The 19304-nt window shown below is 39.6% G+C and overlaps 1 protein-coding gene across 1 annotated transcript in view; it reads right to left on the bottom strand.

Annotated features, from left to right (window-relative positions):
- Nucleotides 1-8744: 8744 nt before the first annotated feature.
- MTA3 (metastasis associated 1 family member 3) overlaps nucleotides 8745-19304 on the bottom strand; it is a gene marked incomplete at its 5' end in the record, with an annotated part of 141979 nt that continues 131419 nt past the window's right edge. Inside the window, one exon of the mRNA XM_035897006.1 lies at nucleotides 8745-8880. Coding sequence (XP_035752899.1) covers nucleotides 8745-8880 — 136 coding nt within the window. The remainder of the gene's footprint in view (nucleotides 8881-19304) is intronic.

Below are 19304 nucleotides of genomic sequence, written 5' to 3'. Positions count from 1 at the left end.
TAGGGAAACCATTAGGAACTAGTAACCCTCACCCACCCCTTGATCCAGAGAAGAATACATCTTTTTCGTCCTCACATCAGATAACAGCATGCCTCTTCTCTAGAAACTAGTGATGTCCTCTCCTGTGTCCATCGCTAAGAAGACCCTGTATCTACTACCAGCTCTCAAATCTCTTTTTTTTTTTTAATATCACAGACATTGCCACAAACTATAAATCTAAAAAGCATTTTTTTAATAATTACAGGAGGATATTAGGCCTAACTGAAAGAGCTTACAGCTTAGCCTACAATCCTACTTCAGGATTCTTTGTTGCCTTCAAAAGGATTCGCACAGACGTAGGAGTTTGACCAGAAGGCCATTTCTAGAAGTGTCATATGACTTTACAGAGATTAATTTTACAGTTCTTATGGTGCGTGTGGGATTCTTTCAGAACATCCCCAGACAGGATATACTGAGCAGCTCAGGAAATAATTTCTCTGTCTATGGAACTCCACAGTCTTTTATACTGTCACCAGATTTGAACATCCAGAGAACTGAATGGTTAAATGGGAGGTGTTTGGATAGTCTGCTTGACTCTCTCTCAGGCACAAGGGAGAATTAATTGCAAAGTAAAGCCCCCTCTTTCATTGAGGATTTTACCCATAAGAAAAGAGAGGGTTGGAGCATACTGTTGCAGACAGCACTTTGCTGGGTTGTCAGGCTGAGTGTCTTTGACTTTGGTGATGTGCACCAATGAGTTTACACACTGGTTTTAGAACAGTATACGTAGGTTGGCCCAGATGGGCAGAAGGCTGAAATCAAATCAGCAAAATGAAAAGAGCTAGTGAATCAGATTTCCTTAAATTAACTGCTATTTAAAAATAATAAGCAACTGCAATTGATTCTCATTAGTGCATCAAGGGAAGATGGAGAAAATCCAGAGCTAGGCAGTCACTTCATTTATATTCTTCTACTGAAATCTTTCAAATTTAATCCACACAAGCAGTAAACAGAAGAAAGCTACTCAGCATTCAAGTAGCAGGTCTAATTACAGGCTAGCAAGACACGTGTAATAGGTACAGCTGAGCCAAACCCTAGAGCAGAACTCCTCTAAGCCTTAAGGAAGGGTAAAAAAGGCAAACATGTTGAGATTGCAAGTCTGCAGCAAGCCCCAGTCTTTGGAAGGGACAGCAAAAACCCACTGGCTCCTAATACGTGAGAAACTGGGCAGGTTTAAAATGTTAATCTGGACTTGAATTCTGATTATTTGGCCAATATGCTATTTAGGCTTATTGAGCTACAAGCCCATGTCAAATGTTCACCACCCTCACCCCAATAGGTACAAATTTGTGATTTTGAAGACTATGTCATATTTCAAGTAAGATCTGGGCATATTAGATGAATCTCTGTCAGTAAAGACCAATGGAAAGGAAGGTGACAAGGAAGGAGTAATGGAATAAAATGGCCTTAAACTGGAAAATGAAGAAGTGGTGAAGGAGCAAAAACTTCTAGATGCTTATAGCATCTTAATTATAATCTTCCTTGACATCATCCTGAAAAGTGAGATAAAATTCATAGAGACTAGGGTTCAAGAAAGCAAAGTAAACATAACATGGCAGGATTAGGGTGCCTGAGCATTGGTGAAGCAACTTAGAAGGGGAGTGGACCCAAATATGCCATTAGGATCCAAATATGCCATTAAATGAGAGGCCTGGCAGCATATTCCAGTTATGCAGCCATGGAATGGGAGTATTAGCACCCTCCAAACGGCAGCAGTGCCACAGAGCCTGCTTTAGCCACAGAACGAGACACTGTTGTGCTATGGATGACAGCAGCACCAGCCAGCCAGGCTGTCTCCATACTTACAATTTTAGAATAAGAAGTCTCAGAGTGGTTTGCAGTGCCCAGCACACAGTCTGCACAAAGGGACAGTCAGCAGTGATCCAACCTTTCCTTCTCCCAGGCATTCAGCAGCAGCTGAGCCAAACCCACGCACACTGGGAAGGGCAGCAGCATCGAGCTCTCCTTTCTTCTGAATACGTACAAGAAGCAGGAGAGCAAGCAGAGACCATAAAAGAGGAGAAAATATTTAACTGTGCCTTAACTGTGTATGTGCAGACTGCAGGATGGAGTCTAGTCCACTTGAAAAGGCCAATCTGTACTGCGCTTACTGGTACTCATAGGGAAAATAAACATTGGGGCAGGATTAACAAACAGCTAGGATAGAGTCAAGCTCCTGCAAGCAAACCGTGCAACACAACTGCCTCATGGGTTATGGATTAAATGCATATCCTAAGGATCAAAGGCATTCAGTGTAACTTTTCTTAGATTCACTGTCTGAAAAGAGATTAAAATTCTAATGGAAATCTAGGCTGAAGGAAAAAAGAAACCAAATATGGAGCCATTCATCAATATTATAGTCTCCAAATGTCCATTGCATTTGCCCCAATAACTTTTCTTATTGAAAAGTTAAAGTATGAGTAGTTCCTTTTTCCAATATGTGACTACTGGGCAGAGCAAATGGCACAAATGGAGAAGTTTGACAAATACAACAAAAGCAAGTGCAGCGTCCAGAGAACTGGAACGGAAAGAATGATCCTTCAGTCATGAACAGTTGTACCCATGTAACAAAATAAAATCATGTTTGGTGTCCTATTCTGCTATATCCTGCTAGTTTAAGGTTGTATGTTCTTTATTTACTTCTTAGCTTCACAGAAATCCTTGTGAAATTCCTTTTTTTGCTATTATTATAGAGGATATTCTTTTATGTGCCTAAGCAGAAGATACTAAGGAAAGAGCCACTTTTGGCCCAAAGGTGATATGAACCACATCCTCCACATTAATGAAACTATTGATTCAGATTACTGAGGAGCAAATCTCCAAAGTAATAACACAGCTAGCAAGCCGGGGGAAAAAAAAACAAACCTACAAACAGATTAGGGAGTCATCGTACCCCACCAGGCTCACTGGGGCTTAGCTTTGGGATGGAAATTCTGCAGCCATGAATTGCTAACTTGGTAGGAAAAGAATAAGCATTGAAATCTGTCTCTAATCCTTTTCCTCCCATTCTATTGCCCAAAGCAGTACAGACTAAGATTTATTTCCTGCAGGGCATTTTATTCCTTACAAGGCTCTATTAAACCAGTTAAAAACAAATTATTTCATCACATAATATCAGCGCCAATTCTAGTGCTTTGGGAACATCCCAGCTACACAAAGTAGACTTCGAGTGTGTACCTCAAAAATTACTGGCCACAGTGTTTTGGCCTAGCATCTAGGTTTTATCATCATTTAAATGAGTAATAAAGAGTTTTGATTCCCATAAAGATCCCTCTGCTTAGTTTATAAGGAACACACATTTAATGTAGACACAAATAATATATATTTGAAGAACCTTTGGTCTTGTCATAGTGGTAACAAGTGGCTGCAACATGACAGGGTCCTAAAGCCCTTGCAGGGCTTTTACATTAAGTTGAAATGGTAACAGTCACGCACCTGATAACCTCCTGTTGCATAAAACAGCCACAGAGCATCTGATTTCACGGAAAAGTGTCACGGTGTCAAACCAGTCTGAGATTCCTTGTAATCCTGGTTAAAGAGATGCCCATTCCCTGAGTTCCCCCAGCAAAGCACTGCTTACAGAGATTATCCCCTCCTTGATACCAACACAACTCACCCAGAAGGATTAGTGAATGTAACTCATCTTGCCAAATAAATCCAACCACCACAGAAGAACTTGAGTTTTGCTACTTGGAATCTTGGACAGGCCTCTTTAGGGGAGACGGGGGAAGAAAAAGATAATCCATTCTAATGCACACACTTGAAGCAAAAGTTAGTGTGTGGACCAAGCAGCATGGCTCCACATAAATCCTGCCTTCCCCAAGACCATTCCCATGGGGGAATGAGGAGATGGAAAGAATTGCCCTGAACAAACCTGTGAAGTAGCAGCCATTACTTCTGTTCAGAAGCCCTTTGTATGATTCTCCTTCTCTGCAAAAAATATCCAATTTATTTGGGGAAATCACTTCGGATGTCAGTAAGGAAGAGGATTCAGATTATGTCCCATATTCACATAGAAGCCACCAGTTCTAGGTGCTACAGAATTAAAAACATGCAAAGTTCTTGACACTAATGCCAACCTGCAAAGTTTAGATGGGCCAACGCACTGCAGACTGCAAAGGACTGTAAATTCTAGTATTTTTTTGTGGACAATGAGTCCTTTTGCCTAGGTGCCAGTTCAATCCTAAGAAGTTTTCTGGTGTCCTAATGCAATGACCAATACCTCACGCCTATCTCTCCCTGACTTTGGAATCTTCTTTCCACATCCCCATTTCAACGATTGGTGTCTTTAGCTCTAGTGCAGTTTAAACAGCTCATCAATTTTCAGTCTCTTCATTATTCAATAGTCTACTGTAAAATAGGATGACAGTGTCAACGCAGAAATTTGGTTTCCTGCAAGAAGGGACAAGAGTCACAAAGTTTGTACACAAAGACACTTTAATGCAAATCAAATAGTACTATGTTTCATTCGAAGGTGCTCCACATTCTCAAACACTCAACATTGAGCTTCCCAGCTCTGCCATTCCCTTGAGAAATTCACTTTTAGTCTAAACAACAGAATTTTAAAAAGACAGATCTTTAATGCTTCTCTTTTTATTTAATCAATACTGTATTTCAATATCAACTGTTAAATCTTTATGAGCAACAGGAGCATAATCTGCAAATTTGCTGATCACTATATAGTACAACCTCAAAACTCTTATCCAAAACCCATGTATTCCAAAATTAGGTTTCCTCCCTCAACATGCAACATTTGAATAAAAAAGTCCTGACTTACTCCAAAAAATTCCACTGTGCAGTTATATAAACTCAGATCTTTTGACACCCACTCTGGCTTATGAAGACACAGGTTTATATAAAGGACCTTCAAGAGAAAATGAAAAATGAATATTATTTTGCTGAAATTTCCAGAGGATTCTAACACTTCCATTACCACAGCAGTACACATATATAAAGACACCGTGTCTACTATGTCATACTTTGCAATATAATAATTCTGAAGGACTACAACTGTTCTCTGCGCAAGGCTGTGGCATGTTATGCTATGATTATATCAGAAACTACTATGCAGCCATTACATTTTATTTAAGCCTTCATAATTAGGAAAGTACCTGTGTTGAAATTATATTTATTAAAAAAAATATATCTTACTTTAGATTAATAAAAAGTGCACACTCTGTAAGTACAGATTCCATTTCACGATTTCTACTGCTTGTTTGCTCTTCATTTCAGTTTCAATACCCAGTTTTTCACAACACGCTGCAAGGTTTGGACTGCAGAAATGAAGGCTATATTTGCCCTTAATCAAAACACTGGTTTAAAAGATGTTATTGTCATATCACCAACACATATCAAGCAGTCTCAAGTATTTCAAAACTCCTTTTTTCCATCCTACAGAACCGAAACTTCCATCGGTAAACAGTGGCCTTTAAAAATAATCTGAAAAAAATATACAAAATATTTCAAGAGAGCGGAATAGCTATATTGTTGAAATCAGCAACATAAGACATTTTAAACATTAAAACAATCTTCCTACTTTTTATATGAGACCTCTGGACAGAGAAAGATGGTGCATTTTGCAGGGGTTTCTAGCCCCATATTTGTAAGAGGAGAGGCAGATTTTCAGATAGATTTCTTATTTAGCTAGCAGGAAAATAAATCATATTGCAAATGCAGTGCTGACCCTGCCTAGATTCTCTTGCGCACATCCACAGTTAAGTACCAAACTTCTTGTCCTTGCTTCTGAGGTTTATGTTTATAATCAGTGTCATTGTTGATGACTGATATATGTTAGCTAGTTTTAAAATAACTGTCTTGGGAAGCTAGATAAAAACAGTACCCAGCTCTGATTTGCTGTGGATATACTGTTACAGTTTACACAGGAATGCGTCATCTTTGCTCACAGCCAGTGGAAAGATCTTTAACTCAACGGAAAGCACGGAATAGCATGACACTGTGGTAAGGGGTGTCACAATTTCTACAAAAATGTGAAACGTTATGCCCGAACCCAGCAGGAACACGTCTTCAGCTAATCTTCCATCCACGCTTTCAGCTGAAATTCACAGGTAAATCCTGCATCCATCTCTGGAGAACATCTTGCAGGAAAGGTAAGATGGAGAGAGAGCAGGTAAAGACAAAGGTGCGATACACGGCGTGCAATTTCTCTGTGCACTGTGTGCATTTTAGGGGAGGGAATGTCTCTGTGCAGCTGCATGCAAAACAGTTCAAAGACAGAGCAGGAGTTATTCCAGCGATCAGTCTCCTCCGTGCCTTACCCACCCCAAGGGTAGGCTATTGCAAACTGTGAAATGACTCTGCCAGGCAGGGCCACAGCATTATTTCCAGCGTATCCAGATGAAGCACCTCAGCTTGAAGCTGCAAAGAAGGATTCTTCCTTACCTTGGCTATTTGATGCAAAAGAGAACGGTATCAGGCAGCCGGCTGCGGAACAGGGAGTCATGTTACCCATCTCCCTCTCCTCAGAGGGAAAGAAGAAAAAACGACTTCATGTCAGACTATTACGAATACTAATACTTTTGTCAAAAGCAGAAACACACAGAGATTTTACAAAATACTGGCTAGACACCGTAGCACACTGACTAAAAGAAATAATTTGAGTACAAGCTTAATAAGGCAGGGTAAAAAATCCACCACCTTACAGCTAATGACACTTTGAAAATGAGTCTGCCGTGTGCGATTTCACTGATGCCTGAGGGAGACAAAGCTCTTTCTGTTCATGTTTTTCATACTTTCAGTCAAACAGGTTGCTGAATAATCATGTTTTCTTTATTTTAATGGGTGAGGAAGCTATTACACAGGAGGCGTTTCCATATGTCGTAGTTAATGAAGGCAATTCTTACTAATAAGAATAGGTTGTCTCCGCTCAGTTATCTGATGAAAAGCCCTCCTGTTGTGAGGAAAAAGCAGATCATGGGGCTAGAAGAAAACCCTAGGGCTGCACACTTCAGCAGCTACTGGAAAGAACTATAAGGCAATGAACCCCAGGTCTTCTCCATTTGAATCCAAATCAGTGACATTCACTAGCGTGCTCAGGGTACCAGGAGCACTTTGTGTCATAATCTCTTCTGCATATTCACCCTTTCCTTGCTGGTGAGGGACAGTGGAGAAGACCTGGATCCATCACTCCAGAAAATCATCAGCAAGTCCCTTTGGTGTGGTGGTTAAGGTGCTTTCTTTTTTGAAGAAGCATCTGGGTCACCACTTCAAGAGCTCAAAATCCTACATGGACAGTAAGGCTAGTTATAGGCTGAGATCACAGATGCTCTTTCAGGCTGAAACCATAAATCGCATGGGGGGGGGGAGGGGGGGAGGGAATAGTTTTTGGGGAATCACCCAGAGGTATAGGACACCACTTACATCTTTCTCTTTCTAACCTCAGAGCTGAGTGCACGTCCACAACTGGATGAAAACCTCATACCTATACTACACTGTTAGAGCTACCCAGTAAAAAGAGAGAGAAAAAAGTCTTGAAGCTCACCTCAGTTTACGATGACGTGTTCAGTATCTGACTACCTCTTAAAACAGCCATACGGAAACCAAACCTATTAAGCATACAACTTGCCTCAGCTAATCCACATACCTCAACTAGGTTTACACAGCAGTGCTACACACTAGTCGCCTCTTGATTTCAAAGTAGGGCAGAGATTGTTCACCTGTAAGTACCTGAGTAGAAAAAAGACCTGCCTCTGTTGCCATTCCCACTTTCAGGGGGACTGACAGTTTCCTACAAGTAGTTTCAAAAGGCACATCATCTCTCCATCATAAGTATCCACCTGTAGCCTTACAATTATGAACTTCAATGCATTCTGCAAGACATCTTTTTATCCAGACACATCAAAATGTAGAAACTATTTTGTGGAGAGACATTTCTAATAGGAAATACTCTATTTCTTCATGTTTTCCTGGGAATGGCGTTCTGCTGGTATTCACGGTTCAGAATAGGCTTCCAGAAATGCAAAAAATACTCAAAGAAATAGGTGGATGCTTGCAAATATATAGACAATGGGACCACTTCCTACACATGCAACTAGTCCAGCTGGGAGTTCACTGCCACACATAGTACTTTCCAGGATATGGCCAGCAGGTTGAAAACTGTATACTAATTATGGGCACTTCCTAATTCAGTCTACGTTTCAGAACTGCTAAACAACTCCTTGTCCTCATTTCAGGGTCTGGATGCTCAGCAGTTCAGAAAAGCAAATCCAAAGTGACTCAAGCCAATACGAATTGAAAAATACAAATACCCAGAGTTTGCAGCTGTTTCTGAAAATGCAAGCCCCCCAAGGCTAAATCCCGCTTTAAAGACACTGCAGTAGTTTTGAAAGCTGCATATTTTTGTACCAAGCCACTAGAAGGCATAGACAAATGTGGTGGGTGGACTCTGCATCCATACTCCTTCAGTGTGGTCAGTGCAAACAGTCCCTCCCTGACCAGCCAACGCTGATGGCTGGGAATGGAGGGAATAGCAGGACAATCCGGGATAGGCCTGCACAGTGAACCAGAAGTAGCCCTTGCAGAGATGAGGGAAAACAAGGGCTGCTGTTGGATCCTGCCCAGAACACAGAACCCAGCCACAATCTGCCCGTACAGCGTTTCTGTCTCAAGGATGTGGAAGGTCCTGTTGTATCTGCATTCACAATTAAACGTGCTTCTGACATGATTATGGTGCCGATGCTGCTATATCTTCAGTGCATGATGGTTCCTGGCTCTGTTCGTGCCTGCCTATTGTTCATGAGAGACTTTGTCTTTGCAATGATCGGAGAACAAGGTGTTCTGGAAGCTCTTTTCAGCTGTGATCTGGTGAACTTCTTACGGATTTTTCTGTAAAGAGGGAAGCAGGAAGAAAGGGAAAGAAGAGAGAGACAACAGAAGAGAGAAATCTCAGTCTTTAACAGAAGACTGCTTAAGAGCCAATAACAAACATAACAAATACTCTTACCAGAGCGGGAAGGCTAGTTCATGGAAAAAAGAGACTTGCAGACAACAGGAGTGAGCCCTGTCCATCAACTGATGATTCACAGTTGTCTCTAACTAGTAACTGGTAATTGTTCAGTGAAAAGTGAGTTGGTGTCAGAGAGTATTTGCACAATAACATTTAATTACATGAAATCTTGGGCTAGAATGCTCCAGTGGTGAATCCTCACATGTGATATCAATACAGGAGTGAAGGACCACAGAAGCCAGAACCTCATTAGCACCCAAGTGAATGTGTTACCTCTGTAAAAGGGATGGACTGGGAATAATTGTTCCTTGCACTGTATAATTTCTGCAGATAAAGGACAATGCGAATCTCTGGGCTTTTTGTACTAGTGCCTTTCAGGTCTAGGAAATTTACTTTAATTTTAGACATTTAGATCATAAATCAAACATATTAACTACAAGCAGCCATGCTGTTTGTATTGTAATCTTATACAACCTGGAACAGTTAATTCTGAAACAAAAAGCTTCCTTATGTTCCAACTGCTCTGTCTCTCTACTCTTATAAATCAACAGCCACAATGATGAGTGTATCCAGGGTAGAGTATCAGAGAACACAGAAATGACACACACAGAGTATGTCAAGAACCACCTTTGTTGGCAGAGTCCTGAATATTAGATGTTATGTGAAAAACACCTATCTTTTGAATTCACTCAAGTCCAGAATCCCAGCTTTCATTTGGGTAGTTTTATAAACTACAGAGATTTTGAGTTTATGGAAATGAATTAAAGCAAACTGGGGCATCTAACACTAAATGAGACCAGGCTTTCTAAGTCAAACTTACCAAGTTGAAAACGGGACTCAAATACAAACTACTAAAAGCTTTGAGATGGTAACTCAGGAAGCGATTTTTTCCCTTTCACCTTAATGGACTGTTACCTCTGAAACTGAAAAACGGTGGCATGTGGCATTGAAAATACAGGATCAGCTTAAACTAAATTATATTGAATACTAAAATGATAATTTGCATATTAAATTTCAAACTCATATTTAGTTACTGGTTGAGTATTCCCCAGGAACATAAGCTTCCGGTCAAGTAACTGGACCACAGAAAAGAACATAATTAAAGAAAAAACAGAAAGCCAAAAATTGGGAGAATATACTGTGCTTTTAGAGGTTAAAGGAAGCCTGAAAACCACATCTAATTTGGTTAATATATTTAAAAGGTGGAGAGAAGTATTCATTTTAGCTGCCTGAAAGAAGGATGTCATCAGCATGTCATGGCCTGGAATACCAAATCAGGATTTAGCATCATTCAGTAATAAGCACAGCAAAAGAAAAGGAAATGAATCGCCAGAAAGTTAAGTTTAGGCTTTTTACACAATCCCACAAAGACACAGACTTACTGTTTAAGTACTTACTTTACATGGTCATCTTAAATTAGGCCTAAAAAGATATTCAGTTGATTGACAAGATACTGCATGCCTTCTAGAATGGTAAAATTGTAAAAATGTAACCTGAGACTGGTAGAAACATGTATTTCTGAAATAAGAAGACAGCTCAGTTTTGTAAATTCATGTGAATAGACAATAGCTGGTACCCACACTGATTATTAGTGGGGATCATTCCAGCAAAAGCTTACAGAACTGGATCTTTTTTGATATATTTGTTTGCAAAACTTCATATTTATTTACAGAATTAATGTGGCCATTAATCATTTGAGAAGCCCATGATTTACAAAAATGTTGGATAGTAAGTTGCCCTTTTGAATTTTTACTATGGCAACTTCATACCAAGAAGTTCCTACTGATGAAAGCAATTTGCAGCTGACATTAAATGTAAGGACAGTAAAGTATTTGTGATTATATTTTGTGAGTATTGTGTAAAGACAGTAAAGTCAAAAGATGCAGCTATTCTCATTAAATACTGGTTCAAAATGAGTATGAAAAAAGGCAGAACAAAAAAGGAGGGGTCATCAGCATTACATCAAGCAAACTACAAAAAGAGTCAACTCTTCAGTTAGTATAAACGAAGGTAGCTCTATACAGACTGCCAGAAGAACTAATCTGGTATGCACTCTAAAAAGACAAACCAGCAGTTCTATTTAAACATGATTGTGAAAATGCTTCCGGAAATAAAATTGGAAGAATGGAAATTTCCACTGACTTCATTAAACGTAATATTTAAACAACCAGTTCACTAAAAGCCAAAACTGTTCTTTTTACTGCAAAAAATATAGAGGGTGGAGGGAACTGATTCTTTACACCGAAGAATTTAGTATCTAAATACAGTCAAGCTTTTTGAGAGGCACTGATCAGGTTTTATAATGCTTCAGAGTTTTGTTTGTTTGGGGTTTTTTTAAACTACTTAAACATGCAGGTTGCAACAGTAGCTGTTGAAAGGCAGGAAATTCAACGTTCAGGTTGTCGGTCGCCCTTTCACTTGCAGCACTTCAACACTCTACTCCCTCCCCCAGCAATACAGGCAGAGTCACCTTTAATGTTCAATTTCCTGTCCCTTTTTCAGTTAACACCAGCCATATGTTTTAATTACATAAAGCTTTTATTTGGTGATGGCAAGTAAATGGCTTTAATATCTGTAGCGTTGATAACATCCTTTGCAGTTGTTATGAAAGAGTAATTGCCATTTTCCCCTGCTTTTTCCTTTGACTTTTGCACTAGTGCTTGACGTGTGATGCGCTACAGACTGCACTTGAAATGCGAATTAAAAAGTATTTTAAAGCCTTCGCATTGTATTTCTAGTCCTCCTGAGACCAAAGGTATGAGAATGAATCAAACCTTTAATAGGCGATTGGTATATAAAGTCCGCTGTGCTCATTTTTATGTCAAATGTGATGCACTGCTGCTAATGTAGGAATAAGAAAAATTCTTTATGTCTGCATGATACTTCAACTAGTAACTGCAGGCAAAGGTATGCAAGACCCCCGGCACCTACTCAGGGAAATATGGAAATGCACCTAAGTACCACGCACTATTAAGACCTATCTTCTCTTTGCAAGTTTCATACACAGACTGGCGCCTACTGAGTCAAAATAATCGTTAGGCAGGGTAGGGCATTTATGCCATGCTTAAATTTAACCAGGCAAACCATTTCAATGAACCGACCCATTCTCAGGATCCAAGTGAATTCCGTGTAACTAACCATCTGGTGAAGTTAAGCACAATCCTATATAATCTGTTATGTCCAGATTTCTCGGGAACAGGATAGCTGGTAACAAAATTTCTCATTTATAAAAGCTGACTCAAAAAGATCCCTGCTCTAATTATGGCACATGTTAAAACAGCAGCAATTTTTAAACTTGAATAAAATAAAGAAATGTGACCTTCAGTTGATGTTAGTCAAGAATGTGTTTTTCAAGCCTTTTCTAATAGGATTTAAAGGCATTACTTGCTTTAGTTCTGTTGATATCGGGCATATCTGTCTGTTACTGCTTCTATATATAAACTGTGGTGCATCAGTCTTGCCTCCTCTGCATTAGACTCAGAGTTGTGATGACTAGAACGACTCTGGCCTATTCAGCTATACCGACAGTACTTAAGAAGTAATATTGAATAAATGCAAGTTATGGCAGAAGTTTTTACTGTGAGAGAAAGTAATCACATGTAAAGGCTCACTGAAATTTTAGCAGATGACAAACCTTGTTTTGAAAATGAATGGAAAGAATCATTTTCCGACGAAAGGGAATCGCCCTCAACACAGACACACTTTTGAGATGTCCATAAGCCTTCTTAAATACCAAGGTCCAGAGGTGCTTTTGATGCTCTGTTTCCACTAAAAATATATTAAGGACCTAACACAAACCTGGCTACAGAGTTTTAAGCTGAAGGGCACAGTACTATGTTTCACGCTCTACCTAAATGTGTTTGATATTTTTGCCTGAGTCTTTCTTAGACTGATGCCATTTGAGCAACATCCTTACGTACAAAGATCTAGTGCTGTGGAAATGTCTTACTGCCCAACTGCTGCTGGTAGCACAAGGAACACACACAGGGCAGCAGCAGGCGCCAGAGAACGGATTTCTTGGACGATCATAGCTGGAATTCCACCTTATCTCTAGATTGGGGTGAAGTATTCTGGTATGACTCGCCAATTGTAAACAGCAACTTAAACATGCCAGGTGCACAAAATGCTGCCAACCCTGGAAGAAGGTGGAGTTTTACACATTAACTACAGCAAGGTAGGATTTTGCATTCTGGCCCAAGTTTTATATGAAACTTGCAATCTGTCTAACCATCGAGACATTCAGAGAGAAAAACTAAACTAAAAACTTTTCTAGACAAAGATTCGTGAATTTGCTGCTGCTCCAGGGCAATGTCAATTTTGTGGAATGTAAATTTTCAGTGCGAGCTCAAGGCCAGTTAGCAAAAGCACCGATTTAAAAAAAATAACCATCGTTCCTTGCGGGTTATTAGACCCAATTATCACTCATTTCTCTGCAGGCTTCTTGTATCGAGAGGTACACTGTAACTATTCAGTGGATTAAATTACAAGAGGGGGCACTATTTTAGGAGGCTGATAGGCTTTCTGTTAATTTCAACAGGCTTTTAAACAAAGTGAAAGATCAAAATGTGTGAAAAGCTGAGTCTGCTCAAAGAGAATTTTAACTGGGATGAAGCTGTAGGCACAGATCCTTAGAAACTCGACAGGTTACAGGGAAAGACTGAATGAATCACAGCACTTCCTACATTTCTACCTGTGAGGCTAAAGCTTACCCATATTCCACTGAAGTTTTAATCTACCCTCAACATGACAGAAAACAGGAGAAATATATTTGGAGGGCAGAAGTGAGTTGATAGTGATATACCTTTTAAAAATAAGCTCCATTGTGAAATGTTAATTTATAAAATAAATCGGAAATGTTTTACTAAGCATCGTGCTACCGGAAAGCAGCTGCCACGAGCCACTCAGTTGCGTTATAAAACGCATACAGATGGCAGATAGAATGGTACAACCTTTATAAGATTAAAGAGGTGCTGCCATCACTTAAATGTTTTAAGAGCTTGTCTTATTTTTCTCTTCCTGGCAAGGAAATGTTTTCCTTTGCTGGTGTTTATCTTCCAATTTGGCATCAATATTTACAGAGCAAAACTGTTCTCTGTGAACAATAATTTATAGGCACACCAGTTACAAATTATGGTGTCAGATCTTCCTAAGCAGGCTAATATATAGTATTTTCAAGCACTGCACCACCTTGAGGGATTCTCTGATGTTTTGTGCTTCAGAGCATCAACTTATAGCTAATATATATAAATAAATAAATACACAAATAAATAAATAATGGGTTTTGAATGTTTTCTTTACTGTGAGGAAAAATCCAGGTGAAGTGTTTAAAGCACAGACTTCGTGTGTCGTGCCTGACCTGTTGCATGGCACACCTCACCTCTCTCTTTCTTTCTCCCTGCTGCTGTTTTAAAATCTCCTCGGAGCAGAAACCATCTCTTTGTGTGCATTTTTAGAGTGCCTAGAACAACAGGAACCTTACTCATTATTGAAATGATTTATATCCAGTTTTGCTGTAAACAACTGGCATGGCTTTTGGAAAAAACACCTCGTGTGACAGATTTTTCCATGCTTTCATTTCCCCTGAAAATGTCACATTTCGTTAGTATTTTAAAGTGGTTTAGGATGCTGGGAGAGAGGGAATTACAGAAGTGCAAAGTCACAAAGTCTCAGCATTACTATTCATTTTTCAGTTGAATGCCGGAACTGAGAAAAACATTTAACCCCTAAAATCAATTATAAATAGATACTGTCACATATCACTTGATGACAGAATCTAAATCTTAAAAATCAGCAATGAAATTATCCCCCCAGTTCATCTGTGAGCTTGGTGCTTACCACCAAGAGACTGAAGTTACCTACTCTAAATGGCTAGGACAAAAACCACATCAGTTTTGGTGCAACGCTGACTTCTCGCAGAAGCCAGCAGCACAGAGGGGGCCCTACCAGACTGAGTTGCGGTAGGTGCAGATTAAAAAAAACCACCTTGATCTACTTGGTAGGAGCCATGGACACCACAGAGCTCAAGATGGATGAAGTAGTTCAGGACTTGCCCTGCATCTGGAGCGGAGCTTCGTTAACCCAGCAGTGACATTATCTCACTTTTCTCACCAGACAGCAGTGACTATGGTAGAGGCACGCTCAGAGCCATGCTCCTTAGGTGGGTTTTTTCCCTCAAAAAAGGGAGAAAGGCCTGCCTTTGGATTCATGGCTTTTCACCACAGCGTCCAGCTTCATAGAGGGGTTTAGCACCAATAAGACCTAGCGAAGGTAGCTCGATGGAGTGGGTAAAAAAAAGTAAATTATTCATACTCCTTAAAACAAAACAATAGCTCAGGCTTCAACAGACTTGTGACCTAAGTGATGGGACAGCTGCTCAGCACCTTACCTGAAATTCATTAGCCTCTCCTTAGTTACCATCGACTTCAGACATTTTAAGGCATGAAGCCTGCTGTGTATTAAAGAAAGAGTCGCTTAATCTCTCCTCCCTGTGCACGCACACAGAAGATCACTGCAAATTTGTCAGGATGTAGGCACCCTGGAAATGCAAGGAGCCAGAAAAGCTCCTACAGCTCCCAGGCACGAACGCCAGAAGAGCTCAGAGCAACTCCTTTATTCCTCCTAACCACATCAGCAGGGTGCAGGTGAATTCCTACACTACGTAACTTTATACTCTGCCAATAGGAATTTTCATTACCATCTAGTTACTCTGCAGAAGGATGGCCACGCTTTATGTATTGATTAAACATCACCCGCTACTAGATGAAAATATTACCCATGTGGCAGCATGTATTTTTTCCCAAGACAGGCAAGAATTGGAGAGAAGATGCAGCAGAGCTGCCTAAGAGTGGAATGCAATACTGCTTTCAATTAATCCCCAAACATCCTGCATATTAATTCACACTTCCAGCGTTATCCCAGACTTTAAGATGACAAAAATGTTCAGAATATACAACTTCAGTTTCTGGCCTTGGGCTACGAGCATTGACTGCCATTTCCCCAGCAACACTTAATACAGTGTTGAACGTTTTCAAAAATATTGCATTAATTAAATATGCTTATCTAAGTCCAAGATACCAGAAAACTTTCCATTATATGCTTTATAGGGGACAAAAAAAAAAATCATTTACTTTTGTTGCTATTTCCAACTTTGACACACTTTAAACACCTTTCTTACTTTAGTATTTTATTTATTAGGAGGATTGTTTCAACACAAAGCTTTTTGTACGGCTTTTTATTAGTATTTTTGTTTCTTGCTTTCTTTCCTTATCTTGTCTGATTACTGCAGGGTAGGTTTCATCTGAGATTTTTGGCCTGGACACTGTCTTTACAGTATTAGAGCTTATAGTATTACCTGAGGCTCAAAAAAATTGACAGCATTATTCTCTTTATCAATTATGCATACACTTTTCCTGGAATAATACATGTACCAATAGAGTCTATTTGGATGAGCTTCTTGGCATTCTGGCTACTTGCTATTAAGCAAGAGCTGAAAATCAAAATTAATCATTCTTACCAGCAACAGCTGGAGAACAGAAGTTCCCTCACAGCCCCGTCCCCGGGGGCTCTGCTCCACACCATCCATCTCTTGCACAGTCAGCGCTTACTCTACGCACAGGAGCTCCTGTGCAGACTATGGAGTAGAAATCTGTACTGTGGCATCAACAGAGAAAAGCTTTGCCACGGAATGATTTCATGCTAATATCTAAGGTCAGCTTCATTTCAAAGACTGTATTTTCACTTTTTTTTTTTGGGGGGGGGGTCATATTCATGTTACCAAAGGTCTAATTCAAGTTCATTTTCTGCCACTCATCCTGTTCTCCACTTGCATAGCCAGCACTTTTCATATCAATATCTCGTAGTGCTTGCTGGACTGCTTAATTAAAGACTGCACAGCATCCTTAAGAGTAGGTATATATCAATATTAATCAAATTTACAGATAAAAAGGTGGAGCTACTCAGAAGCTAAGTGACTTTTCTGGTGTCTCACATCGAGAACCAGAGGCAACTCTGGAATTTTAAAGTGCGGAGCTGTGCTTTTTCCACTAGAACAACACTTCTGTTGTATTTTATCAGGTAAATATTCTAGCCTCTATCCAGAGCACAAGTAAGGAAAAGAGCCAGCCACATCTCTTAGATGTTTGACAAGAAGTGATACTATCCCTGTGATTGGCTTTCACAGTCACAATCATAACGTTCTTTTCAGTTTTATACATTTAAAATGCCCAAGTAGTTACTTAGCTAAGCTTTTTCACAAAAAGAGACCAACATTTGTTTTTCCACAGCCTGGCTTACATTAATGCCAGAGGGGCATGCATTTAAAAGATCTTAATGAGTTAAAAAACAAAACAAAACAACCCCGCCCCAAAAAAACAAACCAAAAAACCTAGCAGAGGAAGATTATAAGAATAAATGATTAAAAACATACACTGAAATATGGACTAGCTCAGAATTAAGTCCTCTATCTGTAATTTTAAATAAAGAATGCAACACAGGACAACTTATAAATGGAAGTTAGCAGGCAGTTCTGTGTGAATTTTAAGACTGTGAGGAGCACTGACATATCCTTTAACATATTCACCACAGTACAGTTTTATCATCTTTGCTCTTTAACTTTAACAACAGTGCATTCGCCACAGGACGTACCTTGTTCCTGTAGCTGCATTCAGATTATTGCTGTGTATTTCACTGCCTTCAGATGAAATAATTCTTAAACCTGTGTCCAGCTCTTACTAATAACTATTGCTCACATAGCATAGAAATTGTAAAAAGGGAAAAAGATCTTTAAAGACTGATGTTGTGCAGTGTTTGAGGACTAAAATCATAAATAGCTAAGATTTAATGTGATAAACTTCTGTGGTTTAGGAATGGTGAGAGTACACTAATTTTAGTCCTAAACTACTGTTACTCTAGCCTTCCTATAGGTAAAGACTTATATTTAGTCTTGTCTTTATCTTTTCTTTGATACTTAAATATGCAGAAGACTCTGCTGCTCTGACAAGTTCGCATTTTTATTGTTATTTTCTATGTTTCTCAAGGCTTTGAAAGAGAAACTGGCTTACCATACCAAGATGCTTCTTTATACAAAAATTTCTTCTTGTTTAAGACCAAATTGATTTTAACTCCCACAATAGAAGACGACCAAATATTACAAGATGACACATTCCCACTGGGGATGTGGATTTAGGAAAAAGCTCAGCAGCAAGCTAACAAAAAGCTAAGCCCTAAGACCTTCAGTTGAAACATCCTGTAAAGAGGATTGGGTTCAGCTACAAATCCTCTGCACAAACACAACAGACAGCTTCTGAAGGAAAACCTTTCGGAATGGCGAACCATACTGCAAGAAATTCAAAATTTGGCAAGAACTGTAAAGAAAGCAGGTTAAAAGAACTGCATGACATCCCAATTTAACATCTGACATGTAAGGTGGATTACTGACTAGGTGATGTTCTCTAGCTGGCTGGCTGCACTCGGTGGCAGTCAGGCGTGCGTTTAAGAGCTTTGCTGAATTGGGTCTGGAAGGTCTAACGAAGTGAATGATGTTTATGGAATAGTTAAGTACTTACACAGGAGCTTCTCCACCAACATTGTGTTTAAGACAATCCTTAATGCACTTAATATCATCCCCGTGTTTCATTCAAGTTCTTTTTTTTCCCCCCAAGTTTCTCAAGACAATAAAATTTTGCAAGAAGTCTCATTTCAGAAATTATATTTCCCTTCCCAAATATAAAATGCTCTGGCTACTTCTGCAGCTACTGTCTGAACGTGAAATTACTTTCGTTAAGGGGAGTGGAGAAGATTGCAAGAGCTTGAGTAACGCCTCTAAATGTGTCACTGCACTTTAGCTGAGTCATGTGAATTAACCACATTCAAGCTCCTACCTAAGATGCAATTGCAAAATATACTTTGGTGTCTAAGCCACCGTAGAGGGGCAGCATATTCGAATTTCTGCTCACAACAGGGTAGGATCAGAGAGATCATTTTACAGGATCCAACGGTGTGACTTTTCAGGCAGCAGTAACTAGGTCATTTACGCCCATCTGTTCTTAGCCTCAGCCTCCCTGCGGTCATCACCCAAGATGTGCACTAATTAATTTTCACCTGCTAATCAGTGGAGACACCTCTGAAACTAACAAATCACCCAGTTTCAGTCAGCAGCTTCTGGACTCCTGCGGGCAGCATTTCCGTAAGATTTTATTACCAATAAAGGCAAAAAGTTTTCTCTGAAAGAATATCCCCTGCAAGGCTTCTGACCTGCTCCACGTAAAACAGCCCTGGGAAAGAATAAGGTGCTTTCATCTGATTC

The sequence above is a fragment of the Egretta garzetta genome, unplaced genomic scaffold, assembly GCF_000687185.1.
Source record: "Egretta garzetta isolate BGI_Z169 unplaced genomic scaffold, ASM68718v1 scaffold166, whole genome shotgun sequence".
NCBI lineage: Eukaryota > Metazoa > Chordata > Aves > Pelecaniformes > Ardeidae > Egretta > Egretta garzetta.
The sequence above is the reverse complement of the archived record's forward strand: the minus strand, read 5'-3'. Positions and strand labels throughout refer to the sequence as shown.